This window comes from Haemaphysalis longicornis, unplaced genomic scaffold, assembly GCF_048455015.1.
Source record: "Haemaphysalis longicornis isolate Haplotype H1 unplaced genomic scaffold, Haemaphysalis longicornis Haplotype H1 scaffold_1, whole genome shotgun sequence".
In the NCBI taxonomy this organism is placed as follows: Eukaryota; Metazoa; Arthropoda; class Arachnida; order Ixodida; family Ixodidae; genus Haemaphysalis; species Haemaphysalis longicornis.
In genome coordinates this window covers 288,617,494-288,639,332 of record NW_027526203.1, presented here as the reverse complement: position 1 = coordinate 288,639,332, position 21,839 = coordinate 288,617,494, and the positions used below count along the sequence as shown (strand labels likewise).

General features: G+C 49.3%; 1 protein-coding gene across 1 annotated transcript in view; it reads left to right on the top strand.

Moving 5' to 3' along the window:
• Ret (protein kinase receptor Ret oncogene) overlaps positions 1-21,839 on the top strand; it is a 324,724-nt gene that overhangs the window by 270,627 nt on the left and 32,258 nt on the right. The window contains exons 15-17 of the mRNA XM_077679579.1: positions 9,395-9,645; positions 18,559-18,681; positions 20,284-20,354. Coding sequence (XP_077535705.1) covers positions 9,395-9,645; positions 18,559-18,681; positions 20,284-20,354 — 445 coding nt within the window. The remainder of the gene's footprint in view (positions 1-9,394; positions 9,646-18,558; positions 18,682-20,283; positions 20,355-21,839) is intronic.

The window sequence follows — 21,839 nt, the reverse complement described above, 5'->3', positions numbered from 1 at the left end:
CTTCTTGAACCTGCTTTTGGGCACGGCTGAGCAGACAACTCGGAATGAGTCGCAGCTGAGCCGGGATTAGTGACACAACATAGGAGAAGATATACAAACGCAGCTGGACTCAATGCGTGAGACGAGCGTATACACTGCGCGCAGATGGCCTGCGGCAGGAAGCGAGCGCAAACAAAATTCATTCGGGTGAAGGACAACTCTAATGACGAACGACGCGGATTAACGTGGAGAGGTGAAAATGAAACGTGACCCGAGTTTATAGATCTGCTGAATCACGTGGGATACTTAACAATGAGCATTTTTTGCGTGAGCTCACTAAAGAAACGAAACAAAAGCGATAAGCGAGAGGAAGCTCATTAGACTGAAAACCTTCCTATTGGTGGTACTACAAACTAAAACTGCTTTGGGCTCGTGAGAGAAAGAGAGAGAAAACAAACTTTTATTTCCACAGAACCTATATAAGTCCTGGGCCCGTTTGCCCGAACGCGATAAGTGTGGGAATAAGTTCTCAACTACGACTTTAGCGCTGTCTAGGTAATAATTAGTTTGCCCTAAACTGATGCAAGTACTCGGGTGAGGTGGCATTTCCGTCGGGTTTTCTGGCAACCGGCTTATTTGCTGTGGCCGACTTCGACTTTTTGACGTCTTATTCGTAAGTGGGAACTTAATCGGGAACTTATGCGTACGGGCAAACGGGCCCAGGTCTTAATTTGAAAGTTCAATTCACCGGACCCACGAAGTACTCCAGAATTCCCGTGCTGATCCGGTGCACGTGTTTGTAGACAGCTTCCTGGGCAACCTGGATCTTTACTGTCAGCGGGGGAGACAGCCAATTCTCCCAGGAGGTGATGGAGACGAGGGATGGGGCAAGAGATGGCGGGGTGCAGTCCCAATAAGAATGAGGGATGGATGGGTAGGAAGAACAGGTGGGACAGGAAGGATGGCCAGGGCGCCGATAGATGCGGTGAAGAATGTGATGGGAGGGGAGTGGAGAGGTTTGAGCCTGCCGAATGAGGCACGCAGCCTCACGAATTAGACGGGAACTGGGCGGTGGGTACAGGGTGCGTGATAGGCATTGGGCGTGTAATTGGTAACGGCGGGAAGGGCAGTGTTGAGTACGAACCATCGGCGGGTGGTACAAGGTTGGCCAGGATATGGGCGGACCCGGGAAAGGTACTCGGGTGAGCGCGTTTGCTAAGGCGTTTCCGCACATGCCAGCGTGGGCAGGAACCCAAACCAGTGTGAAGCATGGCCGAGGATTCGATGCAAGTATCGGAGTGATGAAGTCAGTGGTGTGTGGGTGGGTCTCATGGCTAGCGAAATTATGAAGGGCTCATTGACAGTCGGATAAGATATATACTGGCGTGATGGTAGGAACAGTAAGAGTAGCGTGCTCTATTGCAAGGGCACTGACGTGTTCTTCGACGGAGGTAGAATCCGGTGGAGAAAGAAATGAAAGCGTGGCAGTATCTAAAGAAGGGAGTTGGAAAAATGAAGCCGTGCCCATTGAGTTTGAGGGGATGTCGCTGGCGTCAATGAAGTAAACGATGGAACCATGGGAGAGTAGAAAATTAATTTGTTTGGGGAGGGCCTGAACGCGCAGTACACGACTAGCAGGGTGTCTTCATGTTGCGGGGCAAAGACTCAACCCGTAAATTAGCGAAAGTGGCCCAAGTTCCGGTGGTATGGGAGGTAGTTGCGAAGTGGGGTAGTTAAGTGTATTGAGAATAGCACGACCTTGGGCAGAAGCCTGCAGGCGTTCGAGTTGGGCCTGGCGATGGCACGCGATACGTTCTTCAAGTGTATTGGATATCCCGAGTTTCCAGAAGGGTGGCGCTGGGGGCGTAGAAGTGTACTCCCACAGCGATGCGGTAAAGTGTTCGGAGGGAGGCCTTGATGGACGAGAGTTGAGATGGCGAGGGTTGCAAATGCGGAAATGTGTATAGTATACGAGACATAACAAAAGCATCGATGATGCGGCGCAGGTGATGTTCGTGCAGTCCAGCTTTTCGGTTGGCGACCCGGCGGAGGAGATGGGAAACCTTATTTGTCTGATTGTGAAGTGTCCGCAGAGTCGGTACAGAGCTGCCCGCATAATGAAAGTTGAGACCGCGGATCCGAAGGGTGTCATCATGAGGTATACGGCTGCCAAAAATGTGTACCTGAGGAAGAAAGCGGTTCGGTGCCATCCCACGCTTGTTACTGACTACAAGTAGAGCGGATTTTGAAGGCAAAATAGAGAGGCCGACATACGTGACATAGCCTTGGATGACGTCACACGCTTGCTGAAGAGTGTCCTCCAGTTTGCCGGGACTGCACTTGGTTGACCAGAGCGTGATGTCATCCGCGTATATAGAGTAGGAGAGAAAGGGGATGGCGTCTAATAGGGGAGGAAGCGAGCTAAAGCGATGTTTAAAAGGGTGGGTAACAAGAATTCAATAATGGATTGTAATAATGGAATGGTCGCTTCCGAGGCTTTCGTGTAGATGCGACCACGAAGGGTTGCCTGTGCCCTGGAACGACAAGTCTGGGGAGGTGTCACGTACGACCGAGTTTTCGAGGGGGGTTGAGAAGGCGGGATCCTTCAGGAGACAAAAACGGCCCTGACTGATTGCAGTGGCCAAGGTTCGACCCGTTGGGCTGGCCTTAGTGTACCCACAAAGGGGGTGGGGCAATTGAAGTCCCCAAACACCCGCTTAACCTGACCCTTGGGAGGAGAACGGGCAAAATAGGGTGAAAGAGAGGGTAGTGGTTTGTTTGGGCGATGATAGGCGTTGATTATTTTGATAGTGTGAGCCGAATTTGGATCTGGTTTAATGAGGATGCCATGGGCATGTAAATGTGGAGTAGTGTAGGAGGTGAGGTCTACGGTGGTGTAGATGAGGCGTTTTGCAATAAGGATGATGAGATTGAAGGTGGTGGTATCGTCAGCAACGCCTGTGTGATAGGTATCGTAGCCAGGAATTTTGGGGAGGTGGAAAGCTTCTTGAAAAAGAATCAAGTCCGGTTGAGTCGTTTGTGATGAAAGGAGAGTTTTGAGAGAGGAGAGTTTGCCACAGAGACCTCGACAGTTCCACTGTCATATAATTGCAGGATGAGACAGCATTATAATTGATCTTCGGTGTCCGAGATGAAACTAACCTCTCGGGAGCAAGGTGGAGGGGGGCTGTTCTTGCTGGGGGAGGGGCGTTTACGACGGGGCCAATGGTCAAGGGCCTCCTCGATGGTGGCGAGGCGGCGATCTAAATGCGAGAAAAGATTGACCATGAGGGCATAAAGCTCAGGGATTCTCTGTGGAACGATGAGTGGGAGCGGTAGGGTAGGAGAGGTGGAAGAACCAGGTGGGGCGAGAGCGTTACGATAGGTGAAGGATGACGTGATTGACGTGGCAGGAGGATGGGCAGGGTTGGTAGGTGCCCCGACGGAAGGCTGCTGGCTCACTTCCCCCTGTTGTGCTTGAGTACCGCCTGGCAGGCGAACTCGAATATGCTGAGATGAAGTGACGCGGCGATGAGATGATGGAGACTGGTTGTGGCGGTGGAACCGGGAGCCGTGTCGCTGCTGGGGCTTGGGCCGTGGTCGATGTCGGGATTGGCAGCGTTGTCGTTTTCGGGACGAGGATCGGTGACGCCGGTCTTGACGATCCGAGATGGTCATGTCGAGGGCAGGTCTCTTGGAGCGGCGGTTAGCCAAGTCATGCGTGCCGTTCGTCCTCCGCTCACAGGAGCCGCGATACACGATCTCACAAAAAATGACTCACACTTGAGCCATGTCGGGTTTGGGCATCGTTCCTCTCAATACAGACAGAAACGTGAGTCGCGGAACAAGTGTCTCGAACCTTGCCCTATTTCCTTCCGTGGATTCCAGAATACTGCCGCTGTTACGCGCGTGTGTTGGTTTCCTCAACACGCGCTAACCGACTTACAGCATTGGCTCGTGAGACGCTCCTCGGAGCACAGATTACTGACCATTCGTGGCTCTGCTTCCCACAATGCTCCTGAAAGAACAATTGTTACGTACAGGGGTACGAACATGGTGAACGTAACCACAAAACCATGCCTGACACATCATTGGAGAATAACAGCAAAATGTCCGACCTGCAGGGCGTAATAAACGTGCAGGCCACATTGGCCCATTGAATTCGCCTGTTTGCTCTCGTAATCAATCTACTGTGCCCTTTTAGTTGCAGGGATAAAACAACTTGTGTCGCCGGTAGATAAGGCATTGCGCTGCTGAGCAATGCCTTACATACGTATTGTGTATTAAATCATGTGTATTGTGCCTGAATTAATGTGTATTAAAGCACCGCTTTACTTCACCAACTCCATGCAAGGCAGTAATGTGCGCCGTTATTCAGCCTCCATTGGGAACCCGCCCCTGTTTATAGACAAGCAATCGATTTTTAATAGAATCGCACGCGTCGGTAGAGACAAGACAAAAGATTGGCAAGGGATGCAGCCACACAATGGGCGCGCACTTTCAAATTACTGGCCATGAGAAGACACGCATGCAGTAGTGAAACAGGAAGCGCAGAGAGTCCCTCACGACGAGTATACTTCTCTTGCAGCGACCAGCGCCTGTGTTATCCGTCACATACTCTACAGGTAATACAAAGCTGTGTGCTTTGTATACCGAGGATCACTTCCAGTTTGCGAGTGGCTTTGCAAGGTGTTATGACCGAGCGTACTGTACGGTGCATCTCGTCGAGGTAGCAGGGTTGGCGAGCGGCGTGCACGAGAGCCGCCTTCATTCTGGGGACGAAGAGCCAGAGGTCTTACTTAAGCTGTTTTATACATGACAGTAAGAGAAAAGCGAAGGTACAGCACCCCGGGGTGCGAAAGCATGATAACTCTATTGGGTAGAGTAACGCCCTTCCGGCCGAGTCCCAAACCCGCTCTGGTACTGGACGCCGAAAAGCGAGAAGATATATCCTCCAAACCACGCATATCCGTCGGTTTGCACACGTTACACACCAGAGTTTTCAAACGGAGTCAATTGATTGATTCTGGGGTTTCACGCGCCGACGCTACTCAGGCGATGAGGAGCGCCGTAGTGTCAAGTACAGTCAAGCACAAACAAGTAAAAACACTCCCACTAAGTCAGGAGCAGAGGTGTCTTATCAACTACGAGAAACGGTGCCGGTCCGCGCATGCGCAGAGGTTTCTGCAGCCGCACTGCGGTGTCGTACGTGACGGTGCACTGCCCCTTGGAGCTGCTCGTCCGAACTTGCTTCCGGTCGTTGCCTGTATCCAGTTCGGGCCGGTTGTGCAGCCTTTGCAACGGTTGTCACGCTACCTCCGTGGACGCCTCCATGGCGCCTTGTTCCGGTTGGAGGAATAGGTTGCGCGGGAACACGAAATTTTCGACACGAAAACGGGCGAGTCATGGTTGATTAGTAAGGAAGGGTGGACCGAATTGCCTACCAACGCATTTTCCGGGGTGTCGTTCTCGAGTTCATTCTTCCGCCTACCTGCAGCAGTGCACTGCGGGCGCCGGGAAGGTGACTGTCATCGGGGTTGACTTTGCCTATTTGGCGCTGCCTGATGGCCTGCCACCCTCCCACGCAATAATTGGGATAGTTCCGTATGCTTATCGAATTTCCTTTGAGCAGGCGAGACGATTGCTTTGAAAAGAAGGCCACTGTGCTTTTTTAAAAAGGGTTATGTCAGGAACGTGCCTGCCGAGTGCTATCGATTTTTTCTGATAAACGTTAGAATCAAACGTCCGATAGCGATGATAACAAAGTGTACCTTTACGGCTCAGTAAAGAACGACGTCACGAAACTCACACCTGCGATACCGCTTGGTGATTGGTAGTCATATATCTTATATTGTCCGACAGTGGCAGGGCAAGAAGTACAAAGTACAACATCATGCATCATCATACATCATACTCATGCTTTAAGCGTGGTGTTTACACTCACGCAGTCAGGAGTTAGCCTGCTCAAGGACGGCAAATATCGTCTTTACGCACCATAAAGTTCGCAATTACACACCCGAGTTTTCCACACCTTTCGTTCGCCTTTTTACATCTGTCATTTCGCTTTTACGCACTACAACCACATTTATGTGTCACGGAGAAGAGGTCCTTGCTGTCAGAGAGTCTTCTGCTGAGCATCCGATAACGTTCCAACACTGTTCGCGCTTTCCGTCGACTACGACACTTGTCTTTATTACCATGCTCTTCGGTCCTTTCCCTGTTCCAAGCTATTCCATCACGCACGCTATCGCACTAGACGTGCAGACACCAGGCTCAAATGAACTATGGTACCGCCAGGGGATAAAACAGGTCGTTTGCGGGTTCGTATACACTTTGCACGTCCAAGGCATCTCACCGAGCACGAGGTGAACCAAAGCGTTTGGCGAGGCCGACGTTACGCCACTTCGTAGTTGTGCTTACACATGAGTGCAAATAGACTGAGCTTCGCAAAAGAGGACAATTAGCGGCAAAGTAACTTTAGATCTCTCCTAACTGCTACCTCAATGATTAGCATGCTAAAATAAGTCATGTAGGCCTCAGGGCATGTCTCTAACACCCGTTTCAAAGTCAAAGGTCCCAATTCATTTACGCAGTTCACCTTTAGTCCACAAACGTCAGCGAGCTCGTCCCTCATCCCGGAAGCCCTTGCAGGTTTGATTGCCATCCACCGCAGAATTTACCCAATTGTCGTTTCAACCCACGTATTTTACTTTGTTTGCTGGGATTTCCCTAAAACATTCGGTGTAAATCCAAGCTTCGTTTTACCTGTGTTTCATTTCTTGAGACATTGGTCATTTTGTTTGATATGTCATGGCCACGACGGCGCCGGATTTTTGGTCAACTGAGTGAACTAATACGTAGAATTAAAACGCGAACTGCAATTGGCAGCCGCTTCGTTTTCACTCTGCGCGTCCGAAACACATTACAGAAACTGTCTGTCTTGCGGGAAGGCCTACATAGGATAGGCGAGTACAAACGATATAGCACGGGAGCATGAATTGTCATTGAGAAACGGAGGAACTCCACATTTGCCTCAGCTCTGCGGGAGTGAGCTAGGGTGAGTGAGAATAGGATTCTAGGTGGAAGTCATGATGCAAATGCATGTGAATCACTGTAAGAATATTACGTCAAGAAACGTGGCAGTATCTTTGTAAGTGATACGACAGTGGCACTCTTTGCGTCATAGTCTAAATTTGTGGGAAGGACGACGTCGGGCACCCGTTGTTGTTATCATGTGAATGGTGCAAGTTATGAAACGTGCTGCGCATGCAGTGCTTTTTAAAAGCATTCGAAACTGTTGCTCAGAAATACATTCACTCGCAGTCGCGCCAGTCCCGTCTGTGTCTCAGGTGTACTGTTCGTTCAGCGGCAACATACTTCTGATTAACATGGACCAAGTTGCCCAGCAGCACGTTTTATTACGTCAATAATGAGCTCACATACAGAGCGCTTTTCACCTTTGGTCATGAACTAGTTCACTGTTTCCTGTACTCTGCAGGGATCATGAAAAATTGCAGCAAAATTACGCTTGTTGTAGTCACTGTCGTCCGTAGTGCGTGTAATATCAGCGCCAATTTGCTCTGAATTTTTAATGTTCATTTAAATAGCAAGGATTCGGTCGTTTTTATAAATAGGGCGAATGGCGTATCGAAATGTCTTTTTTTTCACAAATTTCGACACTATCCACGATTTCTGTCACTTTATATGCCTTTCCAACAGTTTCAAAAGAAAAGCCTTATCATAAGGCTGCTTAATTTCTACTGCAACCAGATCAAATGCCTCAACGGGATGTGAGACCAAATGCATGGTACCCAACGGCATTTGGGAAGCTATGTTGCAGAATAAACAAAAAATCAGCGAAGCTTGCACTCAGGTGCAAGACTTGAATGCCGAAGCTTTTGCAGGTGAGAATTGCTGGACACATAGTAAAGTTTCAGTATCATTGTTCATTTGCATAGTTGCGGTGCCAGTAATCGTCGTCATATGCATCGAAGAGGTCTTCGTCTTCTTCGCGGGGAGGGGTGGATGGAGGGTCACCCTGAGCATTGTAGACTTCCACCAGCTCAACTGGCGAAGCTTGCACTAAGTCGCGCAAGGCTTGAACCATAGCGAAGCTGCAAGATCTATATTACACGTCAGCACTGAAGGACACATCAACACGCATTTGTACAAGTTTGAAATTGTTTATTTACATGTTCCGTCGTTGCTTTGCACTGTGCTAGGGGTAGTCATCGTCATGTGCATCGATATAGACGTGTTCTTCATGCGCAGTAGCGCTTGACGATAGCGGTGCAGATTTTTTTTAAGCCACTGTGCGAGCCGGGGACTTGGCGGTCGCCGCGAGGAACGCGCTCACGAGCGCTCCGCATTTTCTTCGTATTTTATCTTGCGACACAGAACTTACGTCTTGTACAACTGCTCGACTTTTAATAAGAATTCTGAATTTATAGTAACAAGTCAGGCAGTGAGGGCGCCCTCATTTCAGACTTTGCAATAAGATACTAGAAGAGCTATAGATGACTGCAATTATTTCGGGCTCGTTTTTACTGCCGAAATAGGGCCTCGATTCAAATGTTCGTTCGGTATTTGCTCACTCCTTTGAATATTAACCTACTGTCTGTTCCTCCTTTTGGTTGTCCTGTTGCGATGGCGGATAATGTCTTACGACATTCTTCCCCTTCAATGCTAAATACTTTCCTGGGAGCATTATATCTGGCTCATCAAATGATCACCTAGGGTGATTTCCGTTGCAAATGATGCTTTGGCCACCGAGGATTCTTCTCGGAAGGGAAGGCTTGTTTAAGGTTCTTTTCTCACGCTTTCAATTGTTCTTTTTTTTCGCTTTGCCTCCAAATTTTACATCAGCCTTTTCGGCAGAATTTTCTGGATACGGTCCACGTTGCTGTGTGAGGGGTACCTGCAGGCTCCCCTTTAATTCAGGAGTCCTTTTTTACTGTTGCCTAATATCTATGATTCGGGGGATTGGAAGGTAGTTTTCGTCACGGGGATGTCTGTCGGCCCCTTCACTGTTCATGTTCGACATCCGGTCGTTTACCTTGTTAGTAAAAAAAATCTACTATTTAGCAGTTTTCCCAACCGACCTCCGTAAACAATTTGTCCTGTGTTCCCTTTATATATTTTTCTCTGCAGTAGTTTCTTTTATTCCATTTTTACATCCTCTTCAGTGTATTTATTTCTTACGTTTCGTACCGTTCAGTTTGTTTCCTGCACACTTGTTTCTTTTTGTTAAATGGTTTGTGTCTTGACCACACCGGCACATCCAACCTTAGCAAAGCAACTTCCAGGCAACTCGCTTCTTTGCATACAGATGCGTCGTGGAAAACTATTGCTTTCATACAGAAAAAGGTACATTACTGAGTATGTGCACGGGCCTTTCACGCGTGCTCTCGTGCAGGCGGGCCGCTCTACGTGATCGTCGAGTACGCGGAGCTGGGTTCGCTGCTCAACGTGCTGCGCCGAAGCCGGCACATGGCCACCGATGTGGTGTGCAACCCGACGTACATGGCGCAAGAGTCGCCTGCAGACGGGCTGGCCGGCGCAGGGCCCGCCGAGGCGTGCTTCCAGCACCCAGTGCCAACCTACAGCGACCTGCTCTGCTACGCCTGGCAGATCGCCAAAGGAATGGCTTATCTGGCAGACATGAAGGTAAGTCTGTACGAGTATGCCCTTGCCGCCAGTGACTTTGAGGCACTTAGTAGTTCATTCATGTCTCCAAGGAGCCCCAATTAGGGTGGCGAAGGCGATGAAACCTGAAGCTTTCACCTTTTCCTCGGGCCTCGACGCACTGTGGGCGCTACGAGCTGACGAGCTCGAGCAAAAACCTAGAGACACTTCTCAGGGCACTCGCTCTCCGAGGAACGCGCAGCCATTGGCCACGGTACGCGGTTCGTTTGGCTATTCATTTTTAGCAGCTGGCGCGCATGCTCCGCCTACTACTGGCTGCGTGGGCTGCGTGGCATTGCTTTTCGCGTCGGCCCTGCTAGCGAGGGCCCGTCAGTTCTAGCATAGAGGAAACTAGCGTTTGAGGGCCAGATAAGAGGGCTCCAAAAGCAACATGCTCGCTCACAATATTTGAAGATTTCTACCTACGACTAGCGGCCCGCTTGCGCCTCTTGCATGCGACGCTGTCACGGCGAACAGGTATCTCCGAGGCAGGGTCGCGCAAAAAAGACAACATCGCCGCAATTATTCGGACACCGTTTTACGAAGACACGGGGACGACGATCCCCAGCACAATCTTTCACCGCACTATCATTCCATTTCACTCATTTGTAAACTGATTTTCACCGTTAGTCCGTATCTGGCACGCGGCGACGAGCTTTAGCTGCCGCGGTGTGTGCCGATTCGTGCGCAGTCCATGTCCACCGTGAAGGCAGGTGGTTGCCACGGTCGCGTCTGTAGCGCTTTTTTAAATGCGGAGCATTTCTTAGGCTCGCGATGTCACTCGTCGATGTTGTCGGCGCCGTCCCCACGCTCCCTCCGCAGGTGCGCGTCTCTCCCCCGTACCCTCCTCGCTCTCAAAAACAGCTCGCTCTCAACCACAGCTGCGGCGGTGCGGCAGGAGCGCGTCTGCGCGCGCATGCGTCGTAGCTGCCCCGTGCGCCTCGTCGCTCTAAACAGCAGCTGGAGCGGTGCGGGAGGAACGCGTCTGCGCGCGCATCCGCAGTAGTTGGCCTGTGCGCTTCGTCGCGCTCAGCAGCAACTGCGGCAGGTGTACACGTGATAGCGGCGTGCTAGCGGCGTGCCAGCTGCGTGATAACAGCGCGGTGGGGGGTGTGGAAAGGGCGCGCGCTTGTATACGGAAGTGTGCGCATGCGCCTCTCTCCCCCATACTCCTCTCCCGTGACAGCGCGCGCAGTGTATATATATAAGGGGCGGAGCGGCCGCTCGGAATTCAGTCACCTGCGCTCAAATATAATAATGATCACAATACCCTCACCTGTCCTTCCTGTGTCCCAAAATCAACAATAAAAATAATAAAGACGAAACCCTCCCCACATCCAAACGGTAACCACAAACTACCCAATTACGCAACGCTCGCGCAATACAATCACCCCTATGCGACGCATTTACTCGTGTTCCCCCCGTGGGAATATGCGGGCGGGCGGGCTTTTTTTTATTGCGTCGTTTTGCCACAGGGCAAAAGTAACAAGGAAACAATGGACAAACCAGGACAGAACTACGACACATAAGGGAAAAAAACACCCACAGTGATGTGGTGCACTACAGGAAACTATACAGTCCAGTTTCCGAAATGAATTCCGAGAGTTTCTTGTAAAGGGGGCCGTGCGTCCACCGATGAATTCGGGAGGGCGGCCTGGGCGATGTCCTGTGGCCCCCATGTGTCGAGCTCGGGCTGGTTGGAGCCCTGGACACGTCCTTAGGAAGTGTTCCAATGTCGCCTCAGCAACCGGGGCAGGGCAGTGGGGGCAGGTCGGGGAGGGATCCGCAAGACTAGAAGTCCACGTTGCTCGCGCAGCAGGCGTCAGTGCGACGCCCAGGCGGATTCCCCGAAGCCCGACCGACCTCTTCAAGGCGGGTTAAGCCGCAAGGAAGGTCAGACCCACGCGGAGGGAGAAGGGCGCGCGTGGAGCACCAAAGAATATCTTTTTAATTAGTAGGGTGTTTTCCAGTGACAGCTGCAGATACGGGAGCGGGTACACCACTTGCTGCGGATGAGCGGCCGAGTCGGCGAGAGCATGCGTGGTCGTACTCCGGCGGGTCCAGAGGACGCTAACAGGGCCCGGGAATGATTGCAGTATCTTGTGCACCTCACATGTAACACCCAGTGTACTGTTTACGCGCCGGAGCTCTAGAGCAGCCTGGGTGGAATCCGTGTATAATACCAAGCACGGTGTTGCATCAGCGCACAGCTCAGAAGCTAAAGCGCTCAGGCCAACACGAATGGCAACCATCTCCGCCAACACAGAAGGAAGTAGCGCCTCCGTGAAATACGTGCGTGTCTGGTTGATGGATGACATAGTGGGGCAAACAAGGCTTGTGGAGAGGATGCCGTCGGCTACCCCTGCGTCAACATGCGCTTGGAGGCCCTCTGGCGAGTCAATAAAGAGCGGTGGGTTGGCCTGGTAGTACACTTGATGGTGAATGCTTTTTATGCATCCTAGAGGCCGGTTGTCCGTAGCCCGAGGTCGCTGCCATGGAGGTGGTTCCGCTGAGCGAGGTAGCAGAGGCGAAGCATGATCATAGTAGTGTGCAAGTGTTGCCGCGGTGGGAATTGATTGAATTTTTAAACGACGTGCCGATCGATTGACGCGGGTGTACAATTTCAATTCAGTGTGTTCAGTTGCACCTCGACTTGAAGTGTCGGTATAGAGGTCATGCGAGTCCGGTGATAACTGGCATTGCTTCTCTATTTGCAGTTTCAAAGCGACCCCAGTCGCGCTAGGTAAGGTGTTGAAACTGGGCTTGGTAAACGAGTCGAGGCTGGAAGATTGCACGCACTAGCGTAGGCATGACTCGACAGCAGCCGCCCTCTGACTTCTGGCCGATCGGCGGAACAAGTGTAGCATACTGGTGGTCTTTTGTCGAGTGGAGCGGATCCATGAGGATGCCGATCCAGCTGCACTGATTTCCAGCCCAGTATACGCATATGATCGGTGGCGGCAAGTGGTTCACCATTTAAAAATCGGTGTCTGCGACAGCCGTTGTCGACCTTTACGATTTGCGATAGACATGTAAGTAGTTTTTGATGGAGACAGCTCCAGGCAAACAAGTGAACACCACTGTGAGGTAATGTCCACGGCAGCCTGTAGACCTGCTTGTTGATTAGACAATTTGTCGTGCACTGACCACACAGTGATATCGACCGCATAGACGAGAAAGAACGTGTCCGGTATGCTATCCAGCTGCCACACCAAGGGTAATAGGACAGCACTGGAGACAGTACGGAGCCCTGAGGCACGCCTAGCTCCAAAACAAAGTGCCCCGCGTGTTCCTTGCCTATGCGTAGAGAGAACAAGCGCTGTGCGCAGTTTAGCCTTGTCAAAGGCTGCGAGGAGCTTAGCCATGGTTAATGAAGCCTGTATCCAGTAAAGGTCTTCCTGGCTTGGGTGCGACCCAGCCTCTCGTGGAACCTCCTATCTGACAAGGTGAGAAATGCTGGAGGAGCTTGGTTGTACTTCGGAAAGACCTGCTTGGCCACTTCTGGCGCACCACCCGCCGCGGTGGCTCAGTGGCTAAGGCGTTGCGCTGCTGAGCACGAGGTCGCGGGTTCGATTCCCGGCCGCGGCGGCCGCTTTTCTGATGGAGGCGAAAAGCAAAAACGCCCGTGTGTACGAGATTTCGGTGCACGATAAAGATCCCAGGTGGTCAAAATTAATCCGGAGCCCTCCACTACGGCGCGCCTCATCGCCTGCGTTGCGTCGGCGCGTTAAACCCCACAATCAATCAAACTTCTGGCGCACCACGCTCCATACGACAAAACGTGCGCCAGGTGGACGCGCTGGTAAAAGATGGGCCTAGTGGGGCGCACCAGTCCAACCACCGTTGACGGGCTAGTGATTCTGCCTGCAGAATACGCCCGTGCTTGTCATCGTTATTCATATCTTGTAAACAACACGCCATATGTAACTACAAACTCAGTTTAGCTCGTGTGACGGATGGCGACGATCAACATTCGTTCCTACAAAGATACGCCATGCCGGAGTGACCCTCTCGTATACGCCGCCCGTGCCGCCGAAACCACCTGCGGCTTCCCCCAGAGCCGGAAACGCTGATTGGCTGCAGCATTTGATGGAACCCACCAATAGCGGCGCCGTAGTGTTCAGGGCTAGCTGCATCATACAGGCTACGTCCGAGGCAAAAAAGCTACGTCAGAGCTCCGTTGAATGGTGGTACGACTTGATATGGAAACAAGGGAAAAAAAAAGAACGTTCATTTAGCGATAGCGCACTTGGAGTCTCGAACTATTTAAGGCCCCTTTAAAAGGACTCTGCAGCACCTCCTATAAACACTTTCACTCTTTCATTTGCGTCTGGAAGCACTGCGAAATCTAAAGTTATCGCCAGCATGGAGGGCCACTGCGAGATTTGCTCGTCGCAGCTGATACGCCATCCGTTTCTGCTTTGCTTTTGCGGCTTTTTTTTTTAAGTGGCTGTCGAATGCATTCATTGCTTCAACTAAAGGAAAGCTGGCCAATGCCGCTACACCGTTGTAATGGCGTAATTCCAGCGGTCGAAGAATGCCAAGACCGGGAAGACAGAAAAATCTTTTGAGAAAGTTTCTAAGTTATCTTATGGTAATAAGCCGCAATTTTTGTCGGATGCAGTTTCCGACGCCTTATTCCAAGTACTGGATGGGTTTGTTGAGTACGGTCTTAAAGATGCTCTAAATATTCTCGATTTCAAGCACGCTATCGCTAGATAAGCGTTCTTTTCCTTCCTTAATTATATGGGAAGTCTTGCCACCATTCAACGGAGCTCTGACGTAGCTTTTTTGCCTCTGACGTAGCCTGTGTAAAGCAGCTGGGGCTGAAGACTACGGGGCCGCTATTGGCAGGTTTCATCAAATGCTACAGCCAATCAGCGTTTCCGGCTTTGGGAGGAAGCCGCAAGTGGTTTCGGCGGCTCGTGCGGCATCTTGGAGAGCGACACTCCGCAACGGCGTATTTTTGTATAGGAACGAATAACGATGGTCGCCATCCGTCACACGAGCTCAGCTGATTTTCCTGATATAGCGCGTCGTTAACAAGATATGAATAATGCTGACAAGGACGAAGCGCCTTCTACATGCGCAAACGCTACGCACGGGACCGCAGAAACCATCTGCCTTTATGTTGGACATGGACCACGCATGAATCGGCACACACCCCTGCAGCTAGAACTCGTCGCCGCTTGCCAGATCCGGACTACTGCTGAAAGTCAGTTCACAAATGTGTGAAAAGGGATGGTAGTGCGGTGAAAGATTGCGCTGGGGATCGTCGTCGGCGCGGCTTCATAAAACGGTGACCGAATAACTGCGGCTATGGTGTCATTTCTGCGCTACCCGGCTCCGAGACCTGTTCGCCTCAACAGCGCCGCATGCAAGAAATGCAAGCGGGCCGCTAGTCGTAGGTGATTGATTGATTGTAGGGTTTAACGCGCCGACGCAACGCAGGCGATGAGGCGCGCCGTAGTGGAGGGCTCCGGATTAAATTTGACCACCTGTGGACCTTTAACGTGTGCCGAAATCTCAAACACACGGGCGTTTTCGCGTTTAGCCTCCATCAGTAAAGCGGCCGCCGCGGCCGGGAATCCACCCGCGTCCTCGTGCTCACAGCACAACGCCTTAACCACTGAGCCACCGCGGCGGGTATAGGGGAAATCAATTATTGTTGTGAGCGGGCATGCTGCTTTTGGAGCCCTCCTATCTGGCCTTCAAACGCTAGTTTCCCCTATGCGAGAACTCTCGTGCCATCGCTAGCACGGCTGACACGAAAAGCAGTGCCACGCAGCAGTTGAAGGCGGTGCATGCGCCGGCTGCTAAGAATAAAAATCCGAACAAACCTCGGAGGGCAAGCGCTATTGCAAGTGTATCTAGGTTGTTCACCACAGCGCTTTGACCACGGGGAAAGGGTGAAAGCTCCAGGCCTTATAGCCTTCGCCACCTTATTTAGACCCCTTTAAAGCATTTGGGATTTAGACAAAAGTTCCAAAAAGTTTTGCTGTGTCCCTTTAAATACGTACGTGAAAGACACTACCCATAAATGATTTCACTATTTCCTGCGTGCTTAGAAGCACGTTCAGTGATATGTTATCGGCAGCACAGAGCAGGAATGCATGATTTGCTTGCCGTGAAGCAGACACGCACCTTTCAGCTCCTCCTCTGCTCTGCCGCAATTTTTTTTAAAGGGGCTATCAAATGCGTTTATTGCTGCACCTAAAAGTAAGCCGGCCATCAGCCGCGATGATTCTACGTAATTCAAACGGGCAAACAATGCCCCGGCCGAAATAGAAGGAGAAATGTATTGAGCCAGTTTCGAAGTTTTTTGATTGGCTTAGGGCAGTCATATTTAGAAAGGGACTTTGTCGTCACCTTATCTAAGTACTACGTGCGCTTGTTGTCAAAGTTCTGAAAGCGTGTCAGATTTAGAAAAAAAAGTTGAAAAAGCAATGTTTCAGGGTCCCTTTCAGGCAAAAAAGCAAATGCGACTTCATTTACGGCTTTGTCAGATCGCTAGCCGAAAATATGCGTATATAATGGCGAAGCGAAATAAAATTCACTCGTTACGGAGGATTCATGATGTAATGACCAGTCACGGACACTTACAAGCAGTTGTAACAGCAATTGCAGTTGTCCTTCTCGGATGGAGTCACTTCTGAATTCGCCTGTGCGGGGTAGTGAAAGAAAAGTTGCAGCCCTGTGGCAAATGGAGTTTCGGTGAGGCAAAGTACGAAACACTGTTCACTGCATTTGAACATGGGGACAACGACACCAAATTTTTTGGCATTTTACCTACAAACAGTGATGGCGCCGAAAGAAATACGAACCAACTAAGAAGTTTTGGTTTTGTTGGATCGTTCCAAGAGCTTTTTCAAAGTGAAAAAAAAAAGGGGATGGAGAAGAATGAATTCACTTTAGATTTACTTGAATATACTGCCTTCACCAGGACCCGCCGCGGTGGCTCAGTGGCTGAGGCATTGCGCTGCTGAGCACGAGGTCGCGGGTTCGATTTCCGGCTGCGGCGGCCGCTTTTCTGATGGGGCGAAAAGCAAAAACGCCCGTGTGTACGAGATTTCGGCGCACGTTAAAGATCCCCAGGTGGTCGAAATAAATCCGGAGCCCTCCACTACGGTGAGCCTCATCGCCTGCGTTGCGTCGGTGCGTTAAACCCTACAATCAATCAATCAATCAATCAATCAATCAATCAATCAATCAATCAATCAATCAATCAATCAATCAATCAATCAATCAATCAATCAATCAATCAATCAATCAATCAATCAATCAATCAATCAATCAATCAATCAATCAATCAATCAATCAATCAATCCTTCCTTCCTTCCTTCCTTCCTTCCTTCCTTCCTTCACCAGGGTAATATATGCTGTTAAACAAAGAACCAAACAAGGCAGGAATTCATCATTCGTGCCTGCTGGCCTGAAGGCCCAATGCAGGAATCATAAAGGCAGCAATTAGATGCTGTATCCATTTTCTTGAAATGCGTTAAAATATGCATTTATTAAAATGTCAGTGCGTGCGCCCAGATGACTAATTCTGGAGGAGCGTATTTTTGAATAGTCGTGTGTACCCGCCGTCATCATGAACATCAGCAGCGTCAGCACAAAGGTGTAATTTTCCCAATTACTTGTATGAAAAAAAATCATTGGGCATTTAAGTCTTCTTACGGGCTTTGAAGGAGAAATCATTACGGCTGTGGGAATTGGGGAATCGGCCGCAAGCTTCTAACGGCAGCTGTTATTAGAGTCTGTGTCCGGTCATTAGTGCCATCATTCCTTTCCCTCTTCGTCGTATTTTTTCCCTCTCCTCGTTACTACGACCGAGAAGCTTCGCCATTCGCCCTTGTTCACGCTATTGGCGGATAGTGCTTTGCTAGCCGCCTAATCGCTACTCCTGTAATGACACGATGAAATTACTGCTGTATGCCGCAGCACATGCTCCTAACACACGTTTCTCAGTCGAAGACAGTAACTCATTCACTGTGAACCCCTTTACTGAGCTGCGGGAATCATCGAGCTGTGCTCGTCCGGAGATACAGTCCTCCTCTAGCATTTTGGAGACCCCGCTTTTTCATCCCACCCAGAGCCAAATGTACGAAATTTCGCCTTCAGCTTAATTAGTTACTTTGTTTACAAAACTCTCCCTGAGAAATGTGGAGTCGTCCCGTGCACTCATTGGTCCGTCGTTTTTTCTTTTTTTTTTTTTTTGCTCTTCGAGCAGTTGGCCATTTTCTTTACCATCTGCGGCTATTTTGTGTTCCATGAAGGCCGGATTTTCGACCTGTATAGTTACAAATAACTTCGCATCAATAATTGTCGTCTTTCCTTGGCGATGCGAACGCAAGTATATGCCGCCCTCACTTTAGGCCTAACGCTACGATTTGAGCTCTCACGTTTTCATTCGTTACCCGTAGCTTTGTGTACAGCGAGATGGACGTTGCTTGGCACGTCGTAGCACGCCCAACGTTAAGCTCACATATAGGCCAAGCAATGACGACTGACTGAGGCTCTCAGCCGTAGTAACAGAGGGAAGGAAAAGGCGCAAAGGTGAAATGTCGGCGATGATTACGACAGGAAAAGGGAATATCCTCACGAGCCGCGTCGAGCTTTGCACCGATGGCGCTTCCTTACTCAGCGACGCAGCAGTCATTAGAGATCCAGGACGCTATGGCGGTGCCCAAAATACCGGCAGATGTGTGCGGCAGCGGGATACTATTGCTTCAACTATCACTGCACCATAAGAAGCGCTTAAATGTCCTCGAAATTTCGGACACTTTTTTTGTTTGCTTCAATGTTAGCTAGTTCGCTAACAGCTCATTTTGTTACGGTGATCAGTCACTTTAACAGTTATTTTCCTTCCCCCTTCCTTACTCGCTGTTGTAGCTGGTTCACAGAGACTTGGCAGCACGGAACATCCTCTTGGCTCAAGGAAACGTCATCAAGATCTCCGACTTTGGCCTCAGCCGAGATGTCTACGAAGGCGACACCTACCTAAAGAAAAGCAGAGTATGACTATCACTGTCACTGGAATATTTCTTCTCTTGTAGAAAAGTTGATTGAAGCAACCAGTTTGAAGCAATCTTGACGTCTGGGGAAAATGGACCATAACAAAACTATTTTGTAATACGCATGGGCACTGCGAAATTGAATATTTAAAGACTGTTGACAGAATTCCTTAACCTGGTTATTTATATAAGTCCGGCTGCTTATACGAAAATGTGTTTCCGGGATCATATAATGGATTTATGATTACACAAACTAAGTTACGGCAGCGTTGCGTGTACGCGAAAACGGGTTCCTCCTGAGACCCGTGTGGTGATAAGTACTGATACGTGTTCAATGCTTTGTAAGCGATTAGGGCAGGCAGGAAATTTCGAGCGTTACCTTCGGTGGCTCAGGGTAAGAACGCGCTGGGTTTCCTGCACGGGCTTGTGGACGCATCGCTGGATATGGGCAGAGCGGACGCCCGTCCCTGTTCAGTCACCGATGTGTGCATGTGACGAAGGCAGCTTTCGAACGTTCGAGAGAGTGCTCCCTGTTAGAAATGTAACCGCCTGCAGTATAACACCACGCGTATTTTGCTGGGCAAAGCGTTTGCAACTAACGCGACAGAGTATTTTAGGCACAAAAAACAAACAAATGCCTTCGCTGTTGTTAATTGGCTGAAAATAATATCGATGAAAAAATGGCTCACCGTGAGCCAGGCATTCCAGTTGAATCAACCAGAAAAAAAAAAAAAGGTTTGCACGCAGAACGAAAGAATATAATTGGCCGCGTATCTGCTTACTTGGCTGTAAATGTCGTCGAAAGACAAGGGTTTTGTCACGTGAATGTCCCTCTCCTCGCCGCCCACATGTGACGCTTTTTCCCTCGCGTCTCGATCCTCCTGCGATAAGCACTGTAGGGGTTAAATAAATAAGCTACGATAAACACTGTCATATCATGGGAATTGATTTAGAATCAATTCTAAGGAAAATATATGTCTTTATTCGATCAATATAGTTAGTCACTATAGTTAAATAACTAGTGTTATCCACCAATAAAGCTTCACTAATCTTCGATCTTCGCAGTAGTGAAGGGCTCTAAATTTTTGTAGTGTCCACAAATAAAATCGGGTGTCACCGTGGGACGAAAATATAAGTACATCCTGGAGGAAGGTGAAGGGAAGAATAAACCGAAATTCTACTGAAAACCATGGAAGCTCTAGACCTCCCGCGTATAGTATGGTGCGTGTGGGAGTTGTGCCGTTGTGAGCTTCCCACTTTTAGCCTATTTGGTAACATGGTTTCATTGCAGACTAGCCGATTGGCGGATGGCATAGCCAGTAGGTTTGGCTATGCGCTACGCACCATTGGCTACACGCAATACTCAGGGAAAAAACTCGAATCACGCCGACATGGAGACGAAAAGTTACTGGCAGTGAGCAATGGTGCTCCGGCCAACGCTCCAACTTTAAGAAAAATAGTCACTTACAAAATAATGGATTTACGCCGTCATTGAGAAACATTCGGACTGAATCATCAACTTGGCCCCGTCATCAAAGAAATCCCAAAACAACTGATTGTGTCGTGCAGGCGAATTGATGTTTTCTTGCTTAACCTGGTGCAGGGTAGGGTCCCCGTGAAATGGATGGCGTTAGAATCTCTGGAAGACGAAATCTACACCAGCAAAAGCGACGTGTGAGTACACATAGTTCCTCTCATTATTTCTACCTGCCCATCTCACGGTGACCTTCACCAGCAGGCGTACAATCGGCTACCGTGTGTAGTGCTTCTTTTTTTATCAGCCCTATACTTTGATAAGTTCGAGCAAACCCCATCAACAAAATGGCTTAAAAACTTCCTCGAATGATGTATTACCAACGAAGCTGTTTAGCGAACGCGATTTTTTGTCTTCGCAGTTGGTATTTTTAAATACCAAGAAATTGCCGAGTGCGTGCCTCGCGACGACCACCCAGTGACCCCTACGCATGTTTTTGAAGTTAACATACCCACTTAGAAAGATTGGCCAAGATTGACCAAAAAAAAAAAACTGAAGCATTCACCGTAACAGTGGCAGCACTTGCTCGGAACGAGAAAGACTCCGGCATTCGCCGTAATCGTGGCAACAGTTGCTCACAACGAGAAATACACGTCATTGCGTATGCCCCTCCAAGGTAATGACCAATGATTATCACTTCCAAAAAATGAAGGAAGCTCACACTTATAGCAACAATGTTGGAGTAAAGGTCGTTGCGGCAGCGAAGAAGAAGCAAATCGGCTGCAATCGTGGACTTTAACCGTCTGGATGGTCGTGAAGGTTGCGTGCAGGTCCGCCACCTGCATGCCTTATGCGTTTGTGCGAGCTTCCTTCATTTTTTTAGCTTTTGAATCACTACTGAGAAAGAAAATCACACAATCAGTAACTAAGATATCACTGTTCCCTCTTCGCGAAATTTTAGAAGTGCCATTCATTTAAAATAAGCGTTAAAAATGCTTTATCAGATATATCACTAATCATTATCCTAAAATGATTTGATGCTGCGCCGAGGGTGTGTTGCTATTGGTTTTCACATTTTAGTTAAACATAGATTCTTATAGAGTGTAATAGAGAGTTAAGCATAGAGGCTTATGATTGTCTAGTGTCCTTCACGGGTTTCTGTTTGATTGTAGAGAAGTCTTGCAGGTTCTTCAGAATTCAAACATTCCAGTTTAGGGCGTGCCTTTACAATACCAACCCCTAATACCACAAGGAACTTTCCTTATTGCACCTATGCTAAGGAGAAGTGGATCAAGCATCAGGTGTTCTACAGAGAAAACGTAGCTGTTAATATGTAAACCTGTAGCTTCTCTGCAGTTTTTTGACTAATCACCTAACCGCCTTGATGTGTAGGCCCTCTCAAGATAACTTTCCAGGTGACGCTTCAAATGTAGTCCTTACCGCCGTTAGATTAGCTTTCAGTTTGCTCGCGTTCGCTAAGCGGGGCAAGAAAACCTGAAGAAAAATGCCAGCATACGGGAAGGCATTTACAGGGCTTCCCAACGACAAGAAGGGTGTCTCTACATTATTGGGGGCTTATTGGAGGGTCTACAAATTTTTCTGGTTGCTGATTGTGTGTGCTACAAATGGTGCGGTCCATAATAATCATGTGTCATAGAAAGCATGTGAACCGGGGATTCATAAAT